Source organism: Rhincodon typus, chromosome 3 (genome assembly GCF_021869965.1).
Source record: "Rhincodon typus isolate 14 chromosome 3, sRhiTyp1.1, whole genome shotgun sequence".
In the NCBI taxonomy this organism is placed as follows: domain Eukaryota; kingdom Metazoa; phylum Chordata; class Chondrichthyes; order Orectolobiformes; family Rhincodontidae; genus Rhincodon; species Rhincodon typus.
Window position 1 is genome coordinate 85571292 of NC_063334.1, and position 27196 is coordinate 85598487.

Below are 27196 nucleotides of genomic sequence, written 5' to 3' on the forward strand. Positions count from 1 at the left end.
ATTGTTTTCCATGCTATCCAAACAAATAGTGTTAAGGGCTTGGGTGGAGAGGAATTTAAGTGTGTACCAGAAAATTTTCTGATTCAGTACGTGGATGTACCTACTAAAGAAGGTGCAAAACTTGACCTACTCTTGGGAAATGAATCAGGGTGGCTGCCTGAGGTGTCAGTGGGGGGCACTTTGTGGCCAGTGACTATAATTCTAAAGTATCATAGAATCCCTGCAGGCCATTTGGCCCAACAAGTTGACACTGCTCCTCCAAGGACCATCCCACCCAGACCTGTTCCCCTAACCCTGCATCTAACCTAAATATCCCTGGGCACTATAGCATAGCTAATCCACCTAATTCTGCACATCTTTGGACTGTGGGAGGAAACCCATGCAGACACAGGGAGAATGTGCAAACTCCACACAGATAGTCACCCAGGGCTGGAATTGAACCTGGGTCCCTAGCACTGTGAGGCAGCAGTGCTAACCACTGTGCCACCCCATCCTCTGTATTGATGGACAGGGATAGACAGACCTAAAAGTTAAAGTTCTAAATTAGGGGAAGGCCAGTTTTGATGATATTAGGCAAGAGCTTTCAAAAATTGATTGGGGGCGTATGTTCACAGGTAAAGGGATGGCTGGAAAATGGAAAGCTGTCAAAAATGAGACAACGAGAGTCCAGAGACATGATGTTCCTGTTAGCGTGAAAGGCAAGGCTGGTAGGTGTAGGGAATAAAAGGTAGACCAACAGGAGGCTGGAAGGACACAGCAGGCCAGGCAGCATTGGAGGAAAGGAGTAGTCAACGTTTCGGGTTTTACTCTTCTTCGGGTTTTACTCTTCTTCAGGACATCTCTGCTCTGGATGACTCCACAAATGCTGCCCTGGATGCCACTGACAAAAGGACTGTGACCTGCCTGGACTTCCCTGCAACTTCTACCTCCACTCCGGACTCCGCCCACTCTCCAATCAACATATGGTCTCCTATCCCCAGGGTCACTCCTGGGTCCTCCTGCCCACCCGCAGCCAAACAGCACACCTTTCCCTCCTCATCTGTCCACTCCCACAATACACCCTATCCCTCCACCTCTCCTCCCTCCTCTCTACCTCATCCCTCCCACACCCCTCCCCCATCTAATCCTATGTGTGGAACAGCAGGAGATGGGGGAGATACTAAACACTATGAAGGAGGATATGGAAGGTAGAGAATGTGGGGAAATAAACAGTGATGTCATGAAAAGAATCAATATTACAGAGGAGAAGGTGCTGGGCATCTTAAAATGCATAAAAGTGGATAAATCCCCACGGCCTGATCAGGCGTATCCCAGAACTTTGTGGAAAGCTTAGGAAAATGATTGCTGGGCCTCTTGCTGAGTTATTTGCGTGTTTGATAGCCACAAGTGGGGTGCCGGAAGACTGGAAGTTGGCTAATGTGGTGCCACTATTTAAGAAAAGTAGCAAGGAAAAGCCAGGGAACTATAGACCGGTGAGCCTGACATTGGTGGTGGGCAAGTGGTCTACAGGTCCCAGATGGAATCCTGAGGGACAGGATTTGCATGTATTTAAAAAGGTAAGGACTGATTAGGGATAGTAGAAACTGCAGATGCTGGAAAATCTGAGATAACAAGGTGTAGAGCTGGATGAACACAGCAGGCCAAGCAGCATCATAGGAGCAGGAAGGCTGACGTTTCGGGCCTAGACCCTTCATCAGAAATGGGAGGGATAGTCAACATGGGTTTGGGTGCATGGGAAATAGTGTCTCATTAATTTGACAGAGTTTTTTGAAGAAATGATAAACAGGATTGATGAGAGGATGTGATCTCTAAGAACTTCAGTAAGGCATTCTACAAAGTTCTGCATGTCTGTTTAGCAAGGTTAGATCCCATGGAATGCAGGGAGAGCTGGCAATTTGGATACAAAAGTGGCTGGAAGGGAGGAGACATAGGGTGGTGGTTGTGGAGGGTTGCTTTTCAGACTGGAGGCCTGGGACCAGTAGTGTGCTGCAAGGATCAGTGCTGGGACCACCTCTTTTTGTCATTTATATAAATGATTTGGATGCGAATATAGGAGGGATGATTAGTAAGTTTGCAAATGACATCAAAATTGGTATTATAGTGGACAGTGAAGAAGATTGCCTCAGCATACAATGGGAACTTGATCAGATGGGTTGAGAAGTGGCAGATGGAGTTTAATTTAGATAAATATGAGGCGCTGCATTTTGGGAAAGTAAATCATGGAAGGACTTATACACTTAATGGTAAGGTCATGGGGAGTGTTGCCAAACAAAGAGACTTTGAAGTGCAGGTTCGTAGTTCCTTGAAAGTGGAGGCACAGGTAGACAGGATGGTGACGGCAGCATTTGGTATGCTTGCCTTTATTGGTCAGTGCATTGAGTATAGGAGTTGGGAGGTCATGTTGCAGCTGTACAGGACATTGGTTAGGTCAGTTTTGGAGTACTGCATTCAATTCTGGTGTCCCTACTATAGGAAGGATGTTGTTACACTTTAAAGGGTTCAGAAAGATTTACAAGGATGTTGCCAGGGTTGGAGGGTTTGAGCTATAGGGAGAGGCTGAATAGGCTGGGGCTATTTTCCCTGGAGTGTCAGAGGCTGAGGGCTTACCTGAAAGGAGTTTATAAAATCATGATGGGCACAAATAAGGTGGAATAGTCAAGGTCTTTTCTCCAGCGTAGGGGTGTCTAAAACTAAGGTGGGCGAGTGGGGGGGGGGGGGGGGGGGAAGCGATTTAAAAAGGGACCTGAGGGACAACATTTTCACAGAGAGGGTGGTGCGTGTATCAAACGAGCTGCCAGAGGAAGTGGTGGAGGCTGGTACAATTACAACATTCTAAAGGCATCTAGATGGGTACATTAATAGGAAAGGTTTGGGGGATATGGGCCAAATGCTGGCAAATGGGACTAGCTTAAATTTAGAATATTTGGTCAGCATGGACAAATTGGAACGAAAGGTCTGTTTCTGTGCTATACATCTGTATGACTCTATGATGGCAGATCAAAGCAGCAAAATTCTACTTGCAAAAGAAATTATTACAATGCTGAATTTCCATTCTTTGGTAGCCTTGTGGTTCTTTAGCCTTCTGAGAAGTTTTCATGGTGAACCTTGAAAGTGAGTGTCAGGGGGTGATCTGCACGGAGGGGCCATCTCCACAATTAAACTCCATCAAGCAATTACCATTCATGTACATCCAGCTTCCAGCAGGGGGTGCCAAACAGCAATAACCCAAATCTATTCTTCATTTTCTTCTCCTGGAGTGCTGGATCAACAACAGACCCTTTGTTATACCCTTACAGGAATCTCCTTGGGCTGAGCCTTTGGGAACTGAGGCATTTAAACAGCTTAACAATACGGTGTTTGAAAAGTAGAAATAGAAAGCAAATGCAAAATTTCAATAGTAAAACGTTTTTATTTTACACGAACAGCTAAACAAAAATGAAACCATACAGGACATGTCTCCTTAACAAAATCTACAAAGATAATTACAGCACAAAACAAAAACAAAAAAAAGGTCTGTACATGGTCAAGGAAAAAAAAACCTTACAAAAACATTAAATATTGCACTTGGTTTCTAGAACATTTTGGATTTTAAAATATTTATTCCTAATTGTTTCATCAGGAATCTAAATCGAATACTGGACTACAAAGTCCTTTTTTTCTTACCTTAGGGATTGATCAATATCTACGAAATATATATAAAAATGAGCATTCTCACACCAATTCAGTTTCAGCAAATACATCCAGACCTGAAGTATCACAAACTCCATTCGATTAACTGCACCCAAGGTCTTAAAAGCAAAGAAAACTGAACAATATTAGTAATGGCCAGCCATCTTTGGCCACTGACAGGTGCAGAGTAATATTGATCCATCCCTTACAATTTTTTTGTAATTTTTCTTGTATGGAATCAGGTTACATACCTGTTGTAGGCATAAGCAATTGTTGATCCCTAGTTTTGAAAAGAAAAAAGAAATTAAGTTTGCCCAAATGGAAACATCAAATGCCCTATAATGCCAACTACCCCAAAAGTAATTTGTAAAATCAGGGTGCTCGCAAATGTTGTGACCCTCAATGCCCTCCCTGCACAACGTAGCAGAACAATACACAGCAGAAATATCATAGTCAAACCTTTCCCACATCTATCCCATGTTTGTGCTGCACTTGCATCAATACAGAATAGCAATAGTCAGTTGTGTTTGAATTCTTTACAAAAAGGCCACTCGCGGAATAAGACCACTTGTACTCAATCCTACGACTGATCGAACTGGAAGAGTATGACTTTCTTTTGCAACAGAAATGCCCATTACTGCTTTTAAAAGTTTCAACCTTGGTGAAACAAAGTAGCATCTAATTCAAACAAAGTGTTTAGGTTCTTCAGACTTCTATATTACCCAGAATTGATTAGGTTTCTTTGTACAAATAGGTTCACCAAAATCTTGGCCCACTTCACTGGGAACAGGGGAACAAAATACAGAAGGGTTATAAAGTAATGCTTCATTGTTGAGAGGAAATATTATGGTCAAATGCATTATGAGGAGAGAAAAAAGGAATTCAAAAATCCATCCATATTTTGCAATGTCCCTTAGTGTAACAGTGCAATTTAATCGAAACACATTTAAAAAAAAGAAAATACCAACAATTTGGCAAGTGACAAATTCACCTGAGATTTGAGTGTTTTAGGCAGTCTGAAACACAAAACTACTCTGTATATAGTAGAAATGCAACAAATAGGAGTAACAACAAAATACAGTCTCCCGTCAATACAAAAATTAACCTAGAATCTTCTCTGTAGCCTTATTCCAGGTCTTTGATCAGTTGCTATTCTACTACAATAAGCTGCAAAGGAACAAACAGCAACAAATATTGGCTTGAAGGCATTTGATGTTTTAAAAGAAGCCACAAGTAGGTTGGTGTTGCAAGGCCTGTCCGAGAAGACAATACTGAGCACGTGCAAAGCAGGTACAGTCCAGGCTACATAACATCAGTGCATTGTCAGTTTTGTACACTGCTGACTTGATCTTTAAATTGTGCAGACCCAGACCAAAATAAAACTTAACTTGAAGTCTGCGGCCTGCAATTCACCACAACCAAAAACAAAAACAAAACAGCCATTATCAAGACTGAATGGAATATGAAGCGCAACACAAGCACTGAATAATATGTGCAAATTTCTGTGAAGTTTGAGAACCCCAGGAGAATGGTAAGAATGTCATGACAGACTGTAGCCACTGTCCATTTCAGCTGCTTTTTGCATATGCCACGTGAAAGAGTTACGATTTCCTTCAGCATCTTCAGCAGCTTTTTGTCACAGGCCACAGATTTTCGGTTTTATTAGCACAGGTTGTGTCTGTCTAGCCACTGTTATAAAACATCACAGAGTTTCTCTTTGCGTTGAGTTTTCCGTCTTCAACAGTGCAGTAATGCATTTTGAAACCATCATATAAAGACTAGGCTTGAAAGCCGCACAAAGCCACTCAGCGAGAGGAACAACACGGGTTCACTTCTCGATTCTGATTTGCCTGGTCTGGATTAGGATCAATCTAGAAAATAAATTTTAAAAAATTCAGTGAGAAGAGCAAGTACAGAGAGATTCCCGGTGCACAAATGGTCTCAACAGGCAGGACATTCAACTTGCCAACATGTGGCTGTGATTACTTAGTGACTTTATTTGTATTTATTATAATGCAATTCTACCAAATCATGCAGATCAGGTTTGACCTCTGCTCTATGTCTCAACTAGTGGTGCCAGCAATGAGAAATAAACTCTTCCAAAAAACCAGCACAGGCACAATGGGCAGAAAGGCCTTCTTCTGTGCTGCAGGATTCTAAATTTCTACAACGTAAACATGACCATTGGTCACTTACAAGCAAATTTCTTCGTTTGCACTAAAAATTGACATCATGTCATTTTTAGGGCTTGTTTTTGCATGCATTTGATAGATATGCTTGATGGTTTTGAATCTGCAAAATTCTGTTTGTAAAATTGCCCAACACACAATAGTAAGAATCTAACAAATCCATTGTAGAGAGAATTTGATCATTACACATTTGGTTTTTCATGACTTGCTTTTTGAAAGAGCTACTCCAACTAAACGGTGGAGTTGCCACAGTCCCAGAGAGCCACAGGACTGCTCTCTTCATTACAGAGACACAATTGGTTGTGGTTTAACCGGAGAGTCACAACACCTCAGGGTGAGGTGCAAGGCTGAGAAGGCAGGGCCTTTATGATAACCCCAGTCAGTGTGGTGATTGAACCCGAGCTAAGCCAGCTGTCCAGCCAACTGTGCTAACCAGTCCCTCTCCAACTGTATTACATAAAGGGGAAAAGACAACCAATTGCATTCCTGCTGTCAATAGCTTCAAGTGTACACAGATTCTGGGATTTGTTGTCCAGTATGTCAGTGATGTATTCTTAGTTGTGTCTTTTTAGAGGCCCCAGATTTCAGTCAGGAACAATTCTGGTTTGGTGGTGGTGGTTCAGCTTGTCCATCTGCCCTAATTTCATATGCCTCAATCAAGATTTTCTATGATGTTAATTCTCTACACTCAAACTCTGACTGACAAAATCTTCCAGAGAACCTAAAAGACTCTTACCTCTGAATACACAGGTGGAGGCTGGTACCTAAATTCCTGAATGTAGGCAAACAATGGTCCCTCAAACACTCTTTCTAATTCATCCCGTACTGCTGTGGTTGCCAGGTTATTTCGTCGCTGCTGCTCAGATACAATTTCTGCATAGCTGGGTGGAGCTAAAATTAAAATACAACAATGCATTATTAATTGAAGTTAGTTCAATCAAATGCAGTGGAAAAATTACACATAATTCCAGCTTCGTACTCTGTGCGCCTGCAACACAGCAGGAACATATTAAAACATATCATTGTTCCATTTTTGACTGTTGTTCTACTTTTTGATCCTCTTCCCCTTAAGACATTGTCCCCTTGCTGGTATATAGTTCCACAATTATTGGCTACTCACTGGCATACTGCCCAAGAGAGGACTCTTCACATGATGGCATACACAGTTGATACCAATATACTATTAATCCATCTCGTGCTATGGGAGTTCTTGGCATTTCTTTGAGGCATGAAAGACAAGCAAATGGAACAATTGGCATGTGGTCCCAGAACAAAACGGAGCACTAATGATGGCAAAGGAGTGATTGAGATGCCAATTGGGTATAAAAAATGTGTTTAAAGGAGGAAAATAGTCCATTCTTCTGAGTGCAAGGCCAACAAGACAATGGAAGGGGAAGGGAGGAGAAAAATTGTAATCAAACCAAAAGGTCATCCTTTGAAGTTGCTGAATTCAATGTTCAGTCCTGAAAGCTATCAAGTGCCGAAGTGGAAAATGGGGTGGTGTTATTCCTTGAGCTTGCAATGAAGTACTGCAGCAGGTCCAGGATGGAAATGTCAGCAAGCGAGCAACTTGGTTTATTGAAATGACAAAAACTGGAAAGTCAAGGTCATTCCTGTGGACAGCAGAAGTTTTCTGCCAAGCAGTCATCTAGTCTACGTCTGGTCTCGCCAATATAAAGGAGACCAAATTGTGAACAGCGGATATAGTAGACTAGATTGAAGGAGGTGCAAGTGAAGTGCTGCTTCAGCTAGAAGAGGTGTTTGGCGTCTTTGACAGTGAAGAGGGAGGTAGTGAAAGGGAAACGTTACACCTTCTGCAACCACAATGTTGGAATCTGCTCCACTCTCTGAAGCAAAGGGAATTCATTAAACTACAATGTCTAAAGTAAGATACCCCAGGGCCATCGTCTTGTCTGTGCAGAAAACCTTTGGAATCAAAACACCACTTGAGACAATGACTTATCCTTCTGTCCATGAATATGATTATTATTTGACCAAAAACCTTTAAAGTTAGCACTCTGTACAGTTTTCATTTTTGTTTCGCCTCACCCACATGATTTTGTTTTAGAAAAGGTAGACCATATTTATTTGCATAATTAAACTGTTTGCAAAAAAAGACAGTTTTTCATTTTTGTTTTTGATAGTAAACCAGTTATTTGTCACCAAGTACAGAAACCTGACTGACTTGTTCTGAATACTGAGGTTGACACAAATCAGACCGACAAATTGGCCACATCAGCAGGACGAGGAGAAGGAAACAGTACATCCCTCCAATGTCAGTCATAACACATCAGAACGGATGTCGTAAAAACAAGAGAATGGAAGAATGGAGTAGAGTCCTTACAGGAGACACAGCATGAGGAAGTGTCATCGAGTTGTTGTGGGAGTCAGTGAGCTTATAATGAATATTATTTGAACATAGGAGCAGGCCATTCAGCCCATCAAGTCTGCCTCACCATTTTATAAAATCATGGCTGATATGCCCCAAGGCTCAATTCCTCTTTTTATACCAGCTTCTCATAGCCCTCTAGATCAAAAAAATCTATTCATCACCTCTTCTGTAGAGAATTCCAGATAGTCACTACCCTTAGAAGAAATACCTTCACATCTGTTTTAAAGGAATGCCCTTTATTCTGTAACTATGCTCCCAGTTCCAGATTCTCTCACTAGTGGAAACAGCTTCTCAACATCTACCATATCAAGTCCCCTCAGAATCTTGTACTTTTCAATACGATCACCCCTCAGTCTTTTGTGTAAACCTTAACCTCTTCAGCCATTTTGATGAGTTAACCCCTTTAGTCCAGCAATCAGCCTTCTGAATGTTTTCTTGAATTGCCTCCAAAGCCCGCATATTTTTTTAAAAAAAAATACAGGGACCAAAACTGTACACAGTACTCCAGATATAGCCTCACCAACACCCTGCACAGTGGTAACAAGGTTTCCCTGTTTTTAAACTCCAACCTCTTAGCAATAAAGACCACAATTCCCATTTGCCTTAATTCCTTGATGCACCTGGATGCTATCTTTTGTGTGTTTCATACACAAGAATGCCCATATTCCACTGTGATGCACTGTTTTGAAGTCTCTCTCCATTGAAGTTTGCCTTTTGATTCTTACAACAAAAGTGCATGACTTCATTCTGCTGAACTCCACCTACCGTGTGATTACTTGACTGACATGACTCCTCAAAGTGCAGTGAGAGCCATGTCCATCGCACCACGAGTGGCTCAGCCACACAGGGAGGGGTGGGAAGAGCAGAGAGCAATAGTGGCAGAAGATGAGACAGGGAGAGGAACAGAAAGCTGCTTCTGTGGTCATTAGATGTGAGTCCTTAGTGCCAGTGTCATAGATATCACAGACTGGGCACAGGTCTTTGATGAGAAAGCCAGAGGTCTTGTTCCATACTCAGCACCAACCACAGAAAAAAAAAGATGGAGCTGGTTCTGAATATACAGATTAGCGATCTGGGAGACAGACTGGAAAATAGGACCTCAAAAAAAAACAAAAGAAAAAGTCAATAAAATTGCTGGAGAGATGGAGCAGGAGGGAGAGCTTTAAATTTCTGTGGCATCGGGACTGTTTCTGTAATGATGCAACCTTACAAGCCAGATTGGGGCGTGGACAAATATATCTCCAAGGGCTTTCACCATGGCTACTCACAAGGATTTAACTCATTTGGCATGTGGATGGGAACCAGACAAAGTAGGTTTACAGAAAGGGAAGTAAAACTGGATGTGAAGTTGCAACTAAACTAGTAAATAAAGGAAGTCTGGTTGCAATGTAGAGGAAAGAAAGGATAGATAGACAGGTTTGTAGTCAGGAAGTGAATCCAAGTGTCATGGGGATAAGGTGGAGCATATTCGATAGGCCGAATGGCCTACCTCTGCTCTCATGTCTTATCATCATATAGAGATAATAGCAAGGGACTCTGGCAGTGCTGAATGGTATATGGTTTAATACAAGAAGTCTGGTGAGTAAGGCAGATGAGCTGAGAGCACAAACTGACACAAAGAATCCCAATATTACAGCTACGCCAGAGCTACAACAATAAAAATGGGGTCAGGAATGCCAGAATTGATGGTTATAGAATCTTCAGACAAGGAAAAAAAAGGGGGATAAAAGAAAAGTGGTAGGAGAGTCTTAATATTGATAAAGAAGCCATTATAATTGTGAGGAATATCAATTGCTGGAAGGATCATCAAATGAGGTTACAGGGGTTAAAAACAAAGAATAAACAAAAGGGCATTGACATCACTACCAGTACTCTATGGACTCCTGCTCAGAGGAAAAAAAGACAGAATAGATAGGCAAATCACGAAGAAGCGCAAAAACAATAGAATAGTAATAATGACAGGGTCTCAATACCCACAACATCACTGGGGATAGAAATAATGTAAAGGCACAGAGGACTCACACAGAAATTGGTAGGGCCCTGGGGATTGTTGTAAAACAGACAGACCTAGGGGTTCAGGTACACAGTTCATTGAAAGTTGCATCACAAGTAGACAAGAATGGTGTGTTTGGAATGCTTGTCTTCATTGTTCTGACCACTGAGTATGGCAGTTAAGATGTCATGCTGCGGTTGTACTGCACGTTGGTGAGGCCACTTTTGGAGTACTATGTACAGATCTGGTCGTGTTGCTACAGGAAGAATATTATTAACTTGGAGAGGGTATAGGAAATATTTACAAGGCTGTTTCCAGGACTGCAGGGTTTGAGTTATAAAGATAGACTGGATAAGCTGGGACTTTTTTCACTGGAGCATAGGAGGTTGAGGGGTGACATCACACAGGGTGACCTTATACACCTTGTAGATGTTTATAAAATCATGAGGGTCACAGATAAGATGAACCGCAAAGGTAGTTTTCCTAGGGTGGAGGTGTTCAAAACTTGGGGCATATTTTTAAGTTGAGAGGAGAAAGATTAAAAAGGGACCTGAGGAGTAGCATTTTCCACACAAAAGCTGGATAGTATGTGGAAATGGTGGATGCAAGTACAATTACAGGTACAGCATTTGGACAGGTACATGAATAGGAAAGGTTTAGAAGGATATGGGCTAAATGCAGGCAAATGGGACTAGTTTAGTTTGGGAAACTTGGTTAGCATGGAATGAAGGGTTTGTTTCTGTGCTGTATGACTGACTTTATAAGGAAGTAAAATTCTTAAATAAAAGGATCTCCTGAATTCAATTGATCTCAGTATGTAGCTAGCCCAACAATAGAGAGAGTCTAGTTCTAGACTCAAGTTTTATGGAATCAAGTTGGACAAGTGGAAGGTGTCAGATTTTTTAAAAAAGTGATTATAACAGATTTAGATTAGTTACAGAAAGTTGTAGACTGCATGAAAATATCAATGGATTAGACAGGTGGGTTGACTGTGGCAAATGAAAAATCAATCCAGAGAATTGAGAAGTACTGCTGGTCCTTTCCAAATACAAGGAAACACACAATAAGCAGCAGGATTCTGCTAAGTGTAGAAGATTAGAACAGTACCTTGCTCTGCATATTCACAGATACAACTTTGTAAAGGTTAATGGCAGGTCAGAAACTTGGGTTGATTTTAAGAACCAAAAAAGAATGATATAAAAAAAAAGATTGAGCTAGCTAGAAAAATTAAAACAGATGAGCTTCTACATGTGTTTAAAAAGGAAAAAGAATAACTAAACTAAGTGTGCATTCTCTAGAGTGAATCTGTGAAAACAAGAATAGAAAACAAGGAAATGTCACATCTGTTGGAGAACTATTCTGTCTTCACTATAGAATGATAAATGGATCATCTTTGATTGGTAAGATGTAACTAAAGATGTGCCACTGGGATCACTTGAGGGCACAACTATTTACAATCTATATTAATGATGTGGATGATAGTACTGGATGTATGATAGCCACATCACTGAAGACACCTAGCTAGATAAGAAAGCCAGGAAAGGGTGTCAGTAGATAAGAGGAAAATGATGAGAAGGGGGGCAGTCGATGCAGAACTGAGAGAGAGAGTTCTGTGCTTAAATTCGCACACTGTACAAAACAAAGTAACTGCTTGTAGTGCAGACTGAAATTGGCAGGTACTATGTTGTGGGCATCACAGAGATGTGGCTGCAAAGGGGATCAGGCTGGGAATTAAATATCCATGGATACACATCCTATTGAAAGGACAGGCAGATGGGCAGAGGGGACGGGTTGATTCATTAGTAAGAAATTAAATTAAATCAGATCAATAGCAAGAAGCAACACAGAATTGGAAGGCTTAGAATCTGTGTGGGTAGAGTTGTGGAAGTACAAACTAAAAAAGACATTACACAATTCCCATTAAAAGAACTCCTAGCAGCAGTCAGGATGTGGGTCAGGAAATAAATAGGAGATAGATTGGGCATGAAAGAAAGGCACTATTGCAAATAATCATGGGGACTTCAGTAAGCAGGTTGACTGAGAAAAATCAGGTCTCTAATGAATCCCAAGGAAAGGAATTCTTGGAATGTCTCCATGACGACTTTTTGGAGCAACTTGTGGTAGACCCCACTTGAAAAATAGGTAAGGTAATTCTGGATTTGGTAATACATAATGAGGCAGTCTTGGTAAGGGAGCTTAAGGTGAAAAAACCCCTTGGTGATAGTGACCACAAACTAATAGGATTTGCCCTAAGAGGGAGAAGCTGGAATCAGATGAGTAAAAAGTAACTACAAAGACATAAGGGAGAAGCTGGACAGAGTTGATCGGAAGGGAATCCAAGGAGGGAAGATGGTAGAGCAGCAACGGCAGGAGTTTCTGGGGGTAATTAGGGAGGCACAACAGAAATTCATCCCAAGGAAGAAGAAACATGCTAAAATGGAGGATAAAGCAACATGGCTGCCGAGGAAAGTCAGGAACAACATAAAAGCAAAAGAAATAGCATACAATATGGTGAAGCATGGTGGGAAACCAGAGGATTGGGAAGGCTTTAAAAAAAAAGAGAAGAGGCCAACTGATAAAAGGGAGAAAATGAAATATGAGGGCAAGTTAGCTGGTAATATAAAAAAAATGCAAGAGTTTTTTAAGATATAATAGGTAAGAGAGAGGGAGAGGGGGAGGGTAATTGAACCGCTGGAAATTGCAATGGGGACCCTCAATAGGCCAAATGATCTAATTCTGCTCCTGTATTTTAATGGTCTTGAAGTAATTCATCAAGAGGAGGTAGAATGTATGCAAAAGGGGAGTGGCGGGGGGAAGGGAAGAGGGAGAGGCGAGGGGCAGGCAAGGGAGAAAGACAGGTCATGCAATTGGGCAAATCTAAAACCCCAACAGGTCGTATGTGATGTGGGAAAACGCCAAAATGGACTCCTTCATAAGAAGAATAGAGAAAAAAAAAGTATTTTTAAAAGGAGAAAGATCTGAAAGCCTTAGCGCATTAATCACAATAAGTTAATATGCAGATACAGTAAGTAATTCGGAAAGCAAAATGAAAATATTGGCATTTATGGTAGAGGAATGGAATATAAAAATAGGGAATTTTTTTGCAGTGGCACAAGGCCTTGTTTTTGAAAAAAATTGGATGTACGTGCATTAGGTGCAGTTCTGAGAAAGGTTCATTCAGCATTATTGGGGTGAAGATCTTATCTTAATAAAGGTTGAACAGGTTGGGCCTACACACAAAGGAGTTTCAAAGAATGAGAAGTGACCTTATTAAAAGATATAATATTGGAGAAGGCTCAATAGTGTGGATACAGGGGTGGGGGTGGGGGGTGGGGAGTGAGTAATGTTTCCTCTTGTGGAGGAAATGAAAACTATGGCGCATGGGCTAAAAATGAGCGATGTATCATTTTTAAGATGAAGATAGGTGAAATTTTCTCTCAGACAATTGTTAGTCTGTGGAATTTGCTTCTCCAGAAAGCAGTGAAAACAGGTTTATTCAAGGCAAAGTTGGAAAGAATTTTGATAGACAAGGGAGTCAAGGGTTATAGAAGATGGACAAAACGTGGAGCTGGGACCACAACTGAATCAGCTACAATTTTATCACAGGGCAGATCAAGATCAAAGGGCCGAAAGGACCTCACAGCAATATTCCTAAAAGTGGCTGGCCAGTTTGATAATGTGCTCAAGACAGCTAAGTATTACTAATAGAGGCATAAAATATAAAAGTGGGAAGGTTATGGAGTACTGAGTGCCGTTCTGGTCAATGCATTGTCATAAAGTTCTGATTGCAGAGTGAGGGTACAGTGGACCCTTTTGTAAATGTTGCTGGACTGGAGAATTTTAGTTATGAGGAAAGATTGGTTAGGGTAGGGTTGTTTTCTTTAATATACAGAGGAGACATGTGGAAACTAACTGAACAGCATAAAATGGAGGGGTCTAGAGGTCATCTCCAATTCACAAACCATACTGATTGTGAACTACAATCACCAGTCCTTGGCTGGTACAGGGTCAAAATCCTGGAACTCTATCTACCTCAGCAGCCAACCCCCCCACCACAGCACTGAGAGAGCCCTCAAACCTCAATGACTGCAGTAGTTCGAGATAGCTAACCAGCACCTTCTCAGCAATTAGTGATGGACATAAATATTAGCCTGGCTAGCAACACCCACATCCTTAGATTAAATAATAATCATAATCTAACACAACAACACAGGTGGAGAGTGGATATGAAGGTCCCATCTCCTTTGGTTGAGGGGTCTCTACCAGGTAGCATAGATTTAGGGTGAGAATTAGGAGGTTTACAAGGGATTCAAGGAGAATGGTTCTCATCCAGAGGAAGACAGCGATCTGGAACTCTCTGCCCAGAAAGGGCAGCACAGGCAGATACCGACATGACATGTTAACAAGTGCTTTGGACATGCTCTTAAATCTTAACCTACAAAAAGCCATAGACTAAGAGAGTTAGAAAGTACAAGTAGACTGAATGGCTCTTTGTTGGCTGGCATAGGTATGATTAGCAAATATCTGCCTTTCATTCAATTAATGTGCATCCTTTTGCATTCAATCCAAACTTTCACATGTTCATGTCTTCCAACAGATGCAACTGGATAGCTTTAGGAGCACTAAGCCCTGCTGATTTATTATTAAATCTGTCCTTTTGCCAACTATACAGTATTACCACAATCCAGGTTAGCTAACTCCAGGTCAGTGACCTAACCTCAGACATGAAGTCTGTTCAGTTCACTGCTACATCAGATGGTCATTCTACCAGTTGATCAAAGGGGAGCTGCTCCAAATTTGATTGTACTTTCTTTCAAACCAGAACTCACTCTTACCTTCAGGCCTTTCAGGCAGTGCGAGGCTTAACCAGTTCAAATTCCCGCTACACTGGCTGCTTACACTAGATGTTCGGCTGCCGAAGGGATGTAAGGGAATTGTACCAATAACTAGTGGTAAATTCAGGGTTAAATTCATTGCTCCAGGGATATCCACGTAGACCTAAAATAAAAAAAAAGTTAGAAGCTTTAATCACTGATGCTTGTTTTTGCATCTGTCTGTTTCCAATTTACTCCCCTTACCCCTTCTCTTCAGAAGGTGGTAACTTATGCTGGAGCATGGTTCCAATGCTAGCAGTACAGCCCTCTGGCATCTCACCCCAGTTGACATATTTTTCACAAGAAAACCAGGATATTGAAGGTCAGTGTGCGATTCCATTATTGGGGGTCCAACTAATCCAGTTTCCATTATATATCCATGCACATGCACTTCCAACATGGTTCTTGGATATCAATCTGAAGTGGGCAACCTGAGCAGTTTTGTTTGTTTTCTCTTTACATTTAAAAGAAAACCACCATTGCCCAAATCCTGGAAGCATCGAGGCCAAAAGTAGTGCCTTCGCCAATGTCAGGCAAATATCACCTAACTCGACAGAGCTGGAATCAAAACATGAACTTTACGGTTGGCACAACTTCACAACATACCATGGTGTGCATTAACCCATTAAGTTTTGGGAGAAAGCACAGGAATTTACTGTAATGCTGCGTTATTGAAAAGACACAAGTTAAACTACAAAAAATTGTATTCAGGAATATAATGGTATTTCAGAAATACATTGGTATCCCTTAAAAGATGCCATTATCGACTGCAATTCATCCAGCTTGCACGGTTTCTGCAGAATCATGCTACATGTGCGCATTTTGAGCCATTCCTCAATGGAATACAAGTTGCAAAATGAAGGTTCCCCTTCAATTCTCTTCCCCTCCTTCCATTGTAGCCGGTGACCCAGATTGTCTAACAGTCTACAGACACCCTTCAACATCTCACCAAAGTCACTGCTCTTCATTTAAGATCCTAAGATTGGAATCAATTAGAGGCTGTTCAATGGCAAAGGGTACAACCAAATCTGATCCTGTTTCCAACTGATGTTCATGCTTAACATGGTTGTGCATGTTACCAAACAGTGATCAGGAAATAACTACAATTGATTTTCCTCACCACCAATCCCCACCCCAAACCAACTACTGTACTTCTTTCAGCCAGATGCACTGAGACACTCAAACTAATAAACTGGCTGAGATCAGCTAAACAAAATCAGCCCAGACTGAAAAAAAATCAAATTACAAACATTGTGCTCTGGTTTGATACAGTTTTTACCCTCTATACTGCTTGTGTGCTCTCTTTAAAATGCAAATAGATAAAAGAAACAAAATTCTAAAAGAATATCCCTTTGTATAAATGCCTCATCCATCCAGGAAGTCTAAAAATGTTGCATGAGCTCAATTGCAAAATAGGCGGGAAAAGAAACTGATACACAATTTCCCCAAGTTTTACTGTGGGGCTTATAGTTAAACTATTAGACTGAATTGCTCCAGTGTCTAGAAAGGAAATTCTGATTTGACTATACAGCAACAGGTGATGTGGTTTTTAATGACGCAGTTGCTACTAAATTCCCTGCAGGAAACCACAATACCCTCAAGCTCACACATGTTTGCAGAAGAACATGAATAGATGTTAGTTCTGTTTTAAAAAAAAGTTACACATCACAGTAACATACCCTAGAATGGTTACAAATAAACTAGCCCAATAATTAAAAAAAAGATGCAGCAGAATTTTCAACTGGCAGATTCCAAGAAAAAGGATAATTGGTCTAAAATATAAAATGACACTATTCCCAAGTCTGTGTTACCAATCTCAACCGGGCCAGTGGAGGAGGGATAGGTGGAAGCTAACTGTCTCCCCATAAGAATAAAAAAAAATGTTTTAACAGTTTTAAAAACAGGGCAAGTCACCCCGCGCACCTCCTGGCAGCCGGTTACAGAGCGGCATTGGCCTGGGAGCAGGTCACCTTCACGCCCTCTTGGCCGGGATGTAGTGCGTGGTGATCTAGAGAAGGGAGAAAATAATTTTTTAAATGGGAAAGAAACACATACAGACATTAAAAAAAAAAGACATTTTATTCAATTTTTTTTTCTCTTCATCTTACAAACACCTGCATTCACAAACGTTACCTGGGGAAAGGGGAATTTTGCGTTCCTCAACCTTACAGCTGGAAACCTAAAAAAAGGTTAGGAAAAATATCAAGACCGTTAAAATTTCCTATACAAATACATGGGCCTTCCTTGACAGCCAGTTTCCCAGCCTTGATCAGGCTATTCGGAGGCAGGGAAACTGGCTGGGAAAGGATTCCCACCTCACTCAGATGTTTCTACAAACTAAACATCCTAACAAAAAAAAAAGACTGTATTGAGTTGGACTTGGGGATGGCAAAGAGAAGGTAATTAAAGTCGAGGAAAAACTAAGGAAAGAAAAAAAAAAGTGATAGCCAGCAAACCTCCTTCTTTGAAGGACTGGCGTTACCAATGAAATGTTTCTTAGTGTTCTCATTTTGCAATGCCAGCACACAAAACTTTAATTCGAAAAAGCACCTACCGTCAGTGCGTATTCCACCCGGATTATGCTGCAGTCTACAATCGAGGGTGACACTGGTGGAATTTTCAGTAGTTTTCCATTCCAACTTTCTGTTTTTCCAGATGACAGTGATTCTCCTCGTAAGTTGGCTACAAGATGTTTAACTTCCTTCATTTTCCCTTTGGCATAGAAAGTCTGTGTTTGGTAAATGGCTGCCTTTGGCACTACCATACGGGAAGAACAATTCTCAATTTCAGCAAAAATGTGAATTGATTCACCTGTGCAGGAAGAACACACCCATACATACACAAATGTAAATTATATTGTGCACTATACCTGGAACATCCTTGTCTCATTTAAGGTAGCAATTTGAAGTCCCATTTCAAAAACAACCAACCTATTTAATCAAAGATAGTAGTATTTAATCAACTCTGCATTGATACTATTTGTGTTTTAAGAAGCAAAAGGCACTTTCTACTCAAAATGACAATATGTGTGGCACTGATCTCAGCATTAACTTGGGAAATCAGGAGCCATTTTGTTCCTTCTGGTAATATATTAATAAGTAGAGGGAAGTAAATAGATTTTACTGAATTGATTGTAATTATAAGCCAAAATTTGGGGAAAAGGCACTTGTAGAACACAAAACTAATTAACCAAATTTGATTATTACTGTAAAGAATCTTCACTGCACAGATCTCTCCTATCCTTTCCTGAAACAGCAACTTGTACCAATACATGGTCCTATTACCACCAACGATACATTGTTATGTGACCTAAACATGTAGATTGATGAGCTTAGTCCTGGCAAGGGCAATAAATTACAATAGGCAATTTGATAAGTTTGAGTAAATGCAGCCAAGCCTAAACCTCTCCTGAACAAAATGTTGTACCTGTGCACTTTCCAGTAAGGGTGGTTGGAAGTAGGGATAATTGGATAGCAATTTTGTAACGAGAATCTTGGCTGAATTTTTCTGTCTCAGTCCATACATACTGAAATCAGTTGTAGCACCAATACTGCCGCCCGTCTGAAATCAGTTACTTTAGCATAGACCAAGGATTTAGTTAATTTTCAGTGCTCCAGATTTTTACCTGGTGTGTAGCCCTTCCGTTCGATTTTGGCACTTAGGGATATTGGGCCTGAGGAACAGAACCAGCAACAAAGAGTTTTCTCTTTTGTGCCTGCCTGTGGTGACTGCGAAAAGAACAGAAAGCACAGTGAACACCCCTGCTCCCCTTCAGAACAGACAGTCTCTCAGGATGATATGGAGCTATAGTAATAGCAAAATACCTGAAAAATCTCTGCTATACACTTTCGAGTGCAAGATATTAATGATTATACAGGGAATCCTACGACAGGCATTTTAAATCAATCAGTTTTCACAAGAGTGATTAATTTCAGTCTCAGTTTGTGCACAGTATCCCACCACCCTTAATGGACAAGTTATAATTAATAACATTGAAACACCACTGGTCAGAAGGGTTTCAATTTGTTATGAACAGGTTACAAAGTTGTGAACATTACTGTCAAAATCCCAGACTGCTATGAACATTTATAAAAATGGGAAAATCAGCATCAGTATTTAAGAGGAATGTTCATAAATATATTCATACTCATTAAAATCCAATTAAGAATATGCATTAGTTTGAATAAAGGTTCTGCTCTGGTCATCATCCAATGATGTACTCCTTGGAAATGTTAGTTTGTGGCAGTTAATGACCAGATGCAGCACAGTTATGATGATCCCCTAATCTTACTTTGTTGAGCTTTCCCTTTCACTATGTTCTCAAACATTTATAGCTGATGTTATAAACCAAAATGTTACAATTTCTCACTTGTGCACTTAATGCTGTAATCTAGCTGATCAATTCTTTTTTGGGGGTGGGGGATGTGGTGGAGAAATCATATTTAAATTCAAAATTCATTTTAAAAATCTGAGCCAAACATCATGTGAAAATTTTAACACATGGCATCATTTTCATATCAGATTAATCAGAATTGGAGTTAAAAAATGGATAAGTACTGGCATGGTGGAGATGGGATTTATAAAATCTAGCAAAAATGCAGCATTTCTTTTTAAAAGTGTTCATGCTTAGAGAAACTGTTTAATATCTTTGAAGGATTTGTAGCACTACTTTAGTTGAATATCATCAAAATCATTGATAGGAAATGACAGACAAAAAGCCATTACCTTATTGCAAGTTTTTAAAATGATCATCTATATCACTTGTAAGGATCTAATCTTTGCTAAAACTGCAATTGTTTCACAAAAATTGTAACAGCATTTTTTTTTTCTCCAAAGCTTTCTAATGATTGTAGCTTTGCTGTTTCAACCAGAGAATAATCATTTTGTTTTACCACAACTAGTTGATTTTAGTTATTGGGAACTTATAATGTCTTGTATCCTTTCATTCTGAATCATGGATGTTCCTTTCTAGGGAAATCGATAGAACTTTACATTGGTAAGTTTGCAAAGGTTTCAAGAACATACCAGCAACAATGGAGTGTTAACATCAATGTGTTCAAAGACTGTAAATTCCTTCTTCACTTTCATTACCAGCATCCATGGCCTGTGCAGTTCAGCCTTCACCCAATAGCGCACACTGCCATATTTGCCTTCAAAAGAGGTAGCTAATGGTCTGCAAGAGAAAAAGGATCATGAGGGAATGGCCAAACATAGTATAGGACTAAATTTAAAATAGAAGAATCAAGTTCATACAAATCATATTGATTCATTGGGACAATCAGGAGTTACTGAAGAAAGTCTTTCAAGGTATGCAGGAGCTTAGTTATTTGCAACAATTTCGATTACAAAATATAATACCTCAGAAGTCTTATTTTATCATACTGCAAATCTCCAACAAAGACTTTCAAATATGTAACTGAGCAAGGGAAGAGGACAAGGAGGAGAGATGTCTGATGGGATCATTATGATGATGAGATTTTGATATGATAAATGCCAAAAGGATACATGTTCTAAGATAATCACTAACAAATGCACTAGAGAATTCAGAGGAGACTTGTTTATCTGCACAGTAGTCAGTACTCGATACTCACTACTACAAAAAGTAGATGAGGCAAGTTGTGTAGATGCTTTAAGGGGAAGCTAGGTCAACATGAGGAGAAATGAGTTGAAAATTAAAGGAAGTAGGCTGTGAAGAGCTCTCACACAGCACAAAACAACAGCATAGATCAGTTTGACCAAAATCTGTTTCCAAGCTGTACACTCTTATGAATTTCTAGGCTGACAGGTTTAAGTGAAATGGGTGACTAGAAATATTGGGGGATGCCAGAAATGGACACATGAAAAAAAATTGTGTTAGAAAGATATTAGAACTGTTGATGTAGAACAGCATGATGAAATGGGCTCAAAAAAAAAGCTTCTTTAGAATAATCTCACCCAGGTAAAATGGGCTTTGAACAAGCAATCAGGTAAATCTGAAATAAGAAGATCTGTGACATAAACCCACAATTATACACATACTTAAATAAAGTACTCTGAGCAATGAATCAGATTGATACAAGAAAAATGCAAATCTTACATCTGTGGAAGCTCAAAGCTGAATGGGTATTCATGTTTGCCTGAAGGTATAGTGGTGAGACCTTCTTCAGAATCATCATCATCTGAAAAAAAAAGATAAAACTCTGTGAAGTAGCAAACAAATAATCTTGAGTCATGCAGATATACCTAGCCAATACATACCAATTGATAAGAGTTGGTGTCCAATGTATCAACAATTTAATTTGTAACACATCAGTATCTGGTTTTGACAGGTTCAACTTAGGGGAATATAACGCTTATGTAACTTCTGGACAACTTTAATACTCAAGATATTAATGCAATAAAGGTAACTGGCGCAGTTCAAGAGGAACATTAGTAGACTTCAGCAAGCACTCTGTGGAGGCTGTCATGCTCTAATTCACCTTGTTATCACTCTTAATAAGCTGTACAAATAGCCAAATCTTCCAATTTTAAAAATAAACTTTTAGAATGATATGATTACAACATTTAAAAGGCATCTGGATGGGTACATGAATAGGAAGGGTTTAAGAGGGATATGGGCCAAGTGGGACTAGATTTATACAGGATAGCTGGTTGGCATGGACGCGTTGGACCGAAGGATCTGTTTCTGCACTGTATCTCTCTATGACTCTATGTGGGTGTTGTTTGCAAATCTGCCATTTATTGTTCATTGTTCCCAGTTACCAAGGCAGACTTCTTTGAGAGCTGTTGATACAATTGAGTGGCATACTAGAGTGCTCTTGGAATGAAAAAGACCAAATTTTTTTTATTGAATGATGAAATAGATAGGCTGCAGCAATTAAATGCCAATTACATAATATTTGTTAGCAGAAAAGTCATATGTATACCAAGTCTCAATGTAGATCAACATTTTTTTTTGAAGGTCTAACACTCCAGTACTTGAAGTTCGAGTTGGAAACTGCAGAACAAAAGGTAATGGTGTTGTTGCTGCCTATAAAAAGATTAAGATTGCAGTTAACAATTTCTTCTGTTGGTTCCTAGCAATAAACACGTTACTCCTCCAGGAAATGGCGAAGGTACTGTTAAGGTTGATTGTTACTAGGCGATCTCCAGCGTTGTTTGAAGTGGTCCTATCAAAAGCTGCAAAGACCGAGCTGCTCCACCCTTGCACAGCTACAGTTGAGCCTTTGGGGCTTTTTATTTTAAGGATAAACAATCTGACCTTCCTTATTCTCCGCAATGACGTGACTGCCCAACTACCTCGAGCCCATTTCTATGCCAAGTCATGGATTTCCTGACAAACGACAGCAACCTGATGCTGGGGTCTCTTCACTGACAGCATCACTGCACCTGTCTACTGGAATTGGAACCCCCTCCCTATACAATTAAGGAAATTAAAATCTAATGGTTTAATAGGGATTGGTGTCTTTTTTCTAAAAAAAAAATTGTGTCAAATCACTAGAAACGTTCAAAATCCTAACGGTGCAATTTGAAGATCAATTTCTATTCATAGCGTAGTCATGGTTAAAAATAAATAAATTTAAGAATAACGTTGCATCTAAAAAAATAAAATGTTGCTTTTTTTTTAAATGCAACATTATTTTAAACCCTTTCTTGTGCAACTTTATTTTCCTGCATAAGGTTCTGCCTGTTTCTTCCTCTCTCGTTTTTTCTGCCAGCTCAGCACGCTCGGCTTTGCAGTGAAGCGGTAAACAAGTAGCGAGCTGTCAATCAGCAGCAGGCAGACAGCGGAGAGAGCCGGCCTGAACCGGAGCGAACAGCCCAGCTCAGCCGCAACCACATGGTATTCATCAGCAGCAGAGCAGAGCCCAGCCCAGTCTCTCTCTCAGAGAAGCTGAAACAAGAGCAATGGAAGGGAGGGGCTAGACACATACCAGGCGGCTCGATAAATTGCAACCGATCCTCAACGCACACTGGTAGAAAAAGGATTTTTTAGAACTTTTTAAAAAAAAAATTGTTGTCTTGTCATTTGGACTTAAATTGGTGCTTCGGTCCCCTATTTTAAAGGGCTTGACAATCGCAGATACGATTGACTATAATGTTCAGCTAAAGCGGAGATTTAACGTTGCAACTGTTCTCGGGGATAAAATGACATCGATCATACACAAAGCTAAATAATGATGCATTCCTGCCACGTCCCTGCTTTACTAAATTCACCCTCCACCTTTTTTTTAATTAAAAAAAAGCCCTGAACTCTTAAGATTTTTTTTTGCAAAGAGCCGTTCACTGAAGCAGATCAAACGATAGGTGATAGACAGCTCCACTGACCAATCTAAAGTTAACGGCGCTTAGCAACAGTCTAACAAACAGAGGAACCAATCGGCACGTCGGGGAGGAGCAACTGCAACAAAGCCAAGCTAAACGACAGAAACTTGCTAAGACACAGAACACCAAACTTCATTGCAAAATGGTAGGAATTGTACTACAATGAATAAATGGCGACTGCACATCATTTACACGACGTACTGTGCAGATTGTAGAATCTCAAAAATATCTGTTTGAAGAAACTAGAAATGAAATGAATATCTCTGCCTTTTCACTCAGCAAGGTTAAGACAAATAATCACAATTGTATTCTTAATCCGCTGATTGATCCTCCTCCGGAGTATTCAAGCTTGATGCAAATATGTACCGAAAAAAATACACATGCCACGGGTTCACATTCTTTTCAGTATCCATGAAAGTAGATTGAAATAACACAATTTTATAGTGGAAGATTTGCAAATTTAATTGGTACGGTATTAGAACTATACCCATACACGGGTGTGGAAAAAGGTCATTTCAAGGAAAAAAATATATTTTTATTGGTAATATACATATATAACGAAGGTGCAAAGCAGCTGTTGCAAATTGTTTTTCTGCAAAATAGCATTAAGTCATCCTCACCATCTGACGGTGTAAACCAATGAGCGAAGAGAAGACTCACATCCCCCCTCCCTCCCCCAAATGCTTGTCCCAAACAGGATTGAACCGCTTTGAACAAAGGGTGGAAACTTAGGAAAACAACTAACCTTTATTGAATGTTACTGAATATACAATATATTTGCAATTGTTAAATATATAATTTACAGATATAATATTGGGACAAGCGATGTCACTGCAGAAATCTTCAATATATAATCAATTTAATGTCAATGGCACCTTTAAGTGATGGGTCGAATAATATTACTGTAAGCTACATAGCACATCAAATTTAGATTAAATGCCACCATTGTATCGATTTAGAAATCATTTGTTTAAGTTTTTCCCTTTTAAAAATAACGAGTTCTCAAACATTTTTGAACTGTAAATTCAAGGACTTGGTCTGGAAGTCACTGCACACACACATTACTGCAATTATGAAAGGACATTCAGGCATTTATTTTCTATTGTAATTTACACAGTTGGTTTCAAAGCTGAATTGCAAAGAAAAAACGCTTGGGTGGGTGAAATTGTCGCTATAATTCAACAATGCAATCGTTTGGATTTCTTTCACATATTACAAAATGACGGTCCTGAACAGGAAGAAACCTTATAAATCGGTGCAGTAGAATTACTGCAATTTCGAAAATCGGCGAGATATTGTCACGAAATTTGTTTGAAACCATTGCTAACCACCCTATGTAAAATCTCACCACTCATTGGCAATGAAAGGTGAGTGACAGCATACCGAACTTTTACATCTATGAAGTTATGTCAAATGAAATTTTAACTCCTTTATCTTAATACTGATAATAACTAATAACGTTTTATAACATTAAAATTGCACTTCTAAATTGGTCGTATAATCTGATATGCATTGCTCACATTTTACAGTAGGGTTACAGTAAGCTGCACAAAGACTTTAAACAAAACAAACTCTTAGATCATAAAGATTATTTGCTCCAGTTCCAAGCTTACCTCTATCATGCCCGATTAAAAGGTCTTTGTGGTTGAAATACTCTACTTCTTCAGTGTAGTTCTGAGTATAGGCAGTATTAGAACCAGCATTTCTCGATTCTGTCCAGCGTACTTTCGCCTGTCCCCTCGCATGGATTGCAAGAGATCTCGCCCTGATTTCACCAGTAACTTCTATAATCACCCGTCCAGAGACTGAATCTCCGCTGGCATAGACGGGTATATTGTTATCATTAGGACAGTCATAGCTTATTGTAAAACTCTTCACCTTTCCCAGCACCATGGTTATTTATATCTATTTAGATATACGTGACTATAAAAAAAGTACAAAAAAAATGAAGATCTGAAAAGTGGGATCTTCACCACTGATCAGTGCCTTTCGCTGCAAAAACAGCAGGCACGACCACTGCAATATTAAAAAGGAGCATCTGGATTTGGACAGTTAGAGATGCTGTTGCCCAGCTTTTGGTCTGTACAAAAGACGGGGATATCATACCTACCACCTCACTTAAAACGGTTTTTGTGAAAAACAACTCCAGTGCGCCTGTGCATGATTCACCCTGCTTCCGCCTTGAGTCTAGAGCTAGTGCCAGCTGATCAACAGCTGATTGAGGTCATTCCCCCTTAAAGCAGACCAGTAGCACAGGGACAAACATATAAAACATCAAATATTTTTATTTGCACCATTTAAAAAACATATATAGTATCAGCATTCGCACTCTATCGTTCCGCAGGCATTTTTTGTACTAACGCGATTACAAAAGGTCATTAATTCTGTCAGTTCAATGCACAAGGCGAGCATTTAGCGCCACTGCCCGGTTTGTTACAGTAACACATGGGTCACGTCGCATGCATCTGCAGCACTCTCGTGTTGCATTATTCGTTCGTGTGGTAGCAATAGATTTTGAAGGCTTAATTCTGCACATTAAAATAGACATAACCGTCGCTGAAGCACAATACAAAATAATAATAGCGGTTGCTGCAATAGTTGCACCCAAGTAATATTCGGTGTGTAATTCTCCTCTCGTCAGTCTTCTACACCTTGTCGACACCGTGTGGCTATTTCATGTAATAGCCAATTCCAAATTTACAACAACTTAGCGGTACTTTTTATTTGTTGTAACTTAATTTCCTTTCTCCCTGACTTAACATCCGTTCGATTTATCACAGTATTCTGACGTTTCTCCGCCTTGTGTTTTATCTCGCACATATGTCATTTCTTTTGCACATCTATTTTGAACTTTTCTCATTTATTTGGCTTTCTCTCGCTTTCAACATTTCAGCTACTGCCACGAAATAAGCAATGCATGCAAAGTTGACGTCTCTTTAAAAATATTTTCATAATGTAAATCTTTCTTGAGGCTACATGATTTATCGGCGAAATATAAAGATTGCGTTTTGACGACTTTTTAACATGATGTAGAAATAGGAATAAGGCCCTTCAACCTCAAGCCTGTACCGGCATTCAATCTGATGACGGCTGGTTTGTATCGTTATTCCAGCTACTCGATGTGGTCCCATGAATCCTCAGTTACTCTGCCCAACGAAAATCCACAAGTGTCAATTTTGGAATTGGCAGTTGTGCAACATTAACAGCTATCAGGGGTTGCTTTTGCAGAGTCTAAATCTAGATTATTCCCTTTTCCTCACTATAGGGAAAATAATTTACCTAACTCCAACTTCTCTATCAAATCTGTTATTCACCTTAATCACCTCAATTAGGCACTTGACAAACCTGGAGTAACAAGTGTACCAACATCTCAGAACAGGTTGAGTGGAAAATATCTACATTTGGTATTTTTTTTAAATGGACCTGGACATCACTAGCCCGGCCAGCATTTTTTGCCTATCCCTAAATTTGAGAAAATGGCAGAGAGTCACCTTTTTGAACTGCAACAATCCATGTGATTAGGGACATCACAATGGCTGTTAGGAAGGGAGTTCCAGGATTTTGACCCAGCAAGAGTGAAGGAATGACGATGTATTTCCAAGTCAGGATGGCATGTGCTTGAGGGGAGCTTGCAGGTGACGGTGCATCCAAGCAGTTTCCTGCTGTTGTCCAAGGTGGTACAGTTTGCAGGTTTTGATCATGCTTCAAAGGAACCTTGGTGAATTGATGCAGTGCACCTTTTAGGTGGTACACAGTGCTGCTGCTGCGTTGTTGG

At 40.0% G+C, this 27196-nt stretch overlaps 1 protein-coding gene across 3 annotated transcripts; it reads right to left on the reverse strand.

Annotated features, from left to right (window-relative positions):
• Positions 1–3389: 3389 nt before the first annotated feature.
• LOC109934960 (arrestin domain-containing protein 3-like) lies at positions 3390–25599 on the reverse strand. 3 transcript variants are annotated; one of them, XM_048595166.1, is made up of 8 exons: positions 25035–25599; positions 21194–21275; positions 20143–20290; positions 18743–18845; positions 17672–17928; positions 15079–15241; positions 6595–6749; positions 3390–5540 (listed from the first exon to the last, which is right to left on the reverse strand). In XM_048595166.1, the coding sequence occupies exons 1-8, from the start codon at positions 25312–25314 to the stop codon at positions 5475–5477; spliced, it is 1254 nt and encodes a 417-aa protein (XP_048451123.1). In that variant the 5' UTR covers positions 25315–25599; the 3' UTR covers positions 3390–5474. The 3 variants fall into 3 exon arrangements, with proteins under 3 accessions (XP_048451123.1, XP_048451124.1, XP_048451125.1); XM_048595167.1 differs by lacking the exon at positions 25035–25599 and adding an exon at positions 22023–22041; XM_048595168.1 differs by lacking the exons at positions 18743–18845; positions 21194–21275; positions 25035–25599 and having other exon boundaries at positions 20143–20255.
• Positions 25600–27196: the final 1597 nt, after the last annotated feature.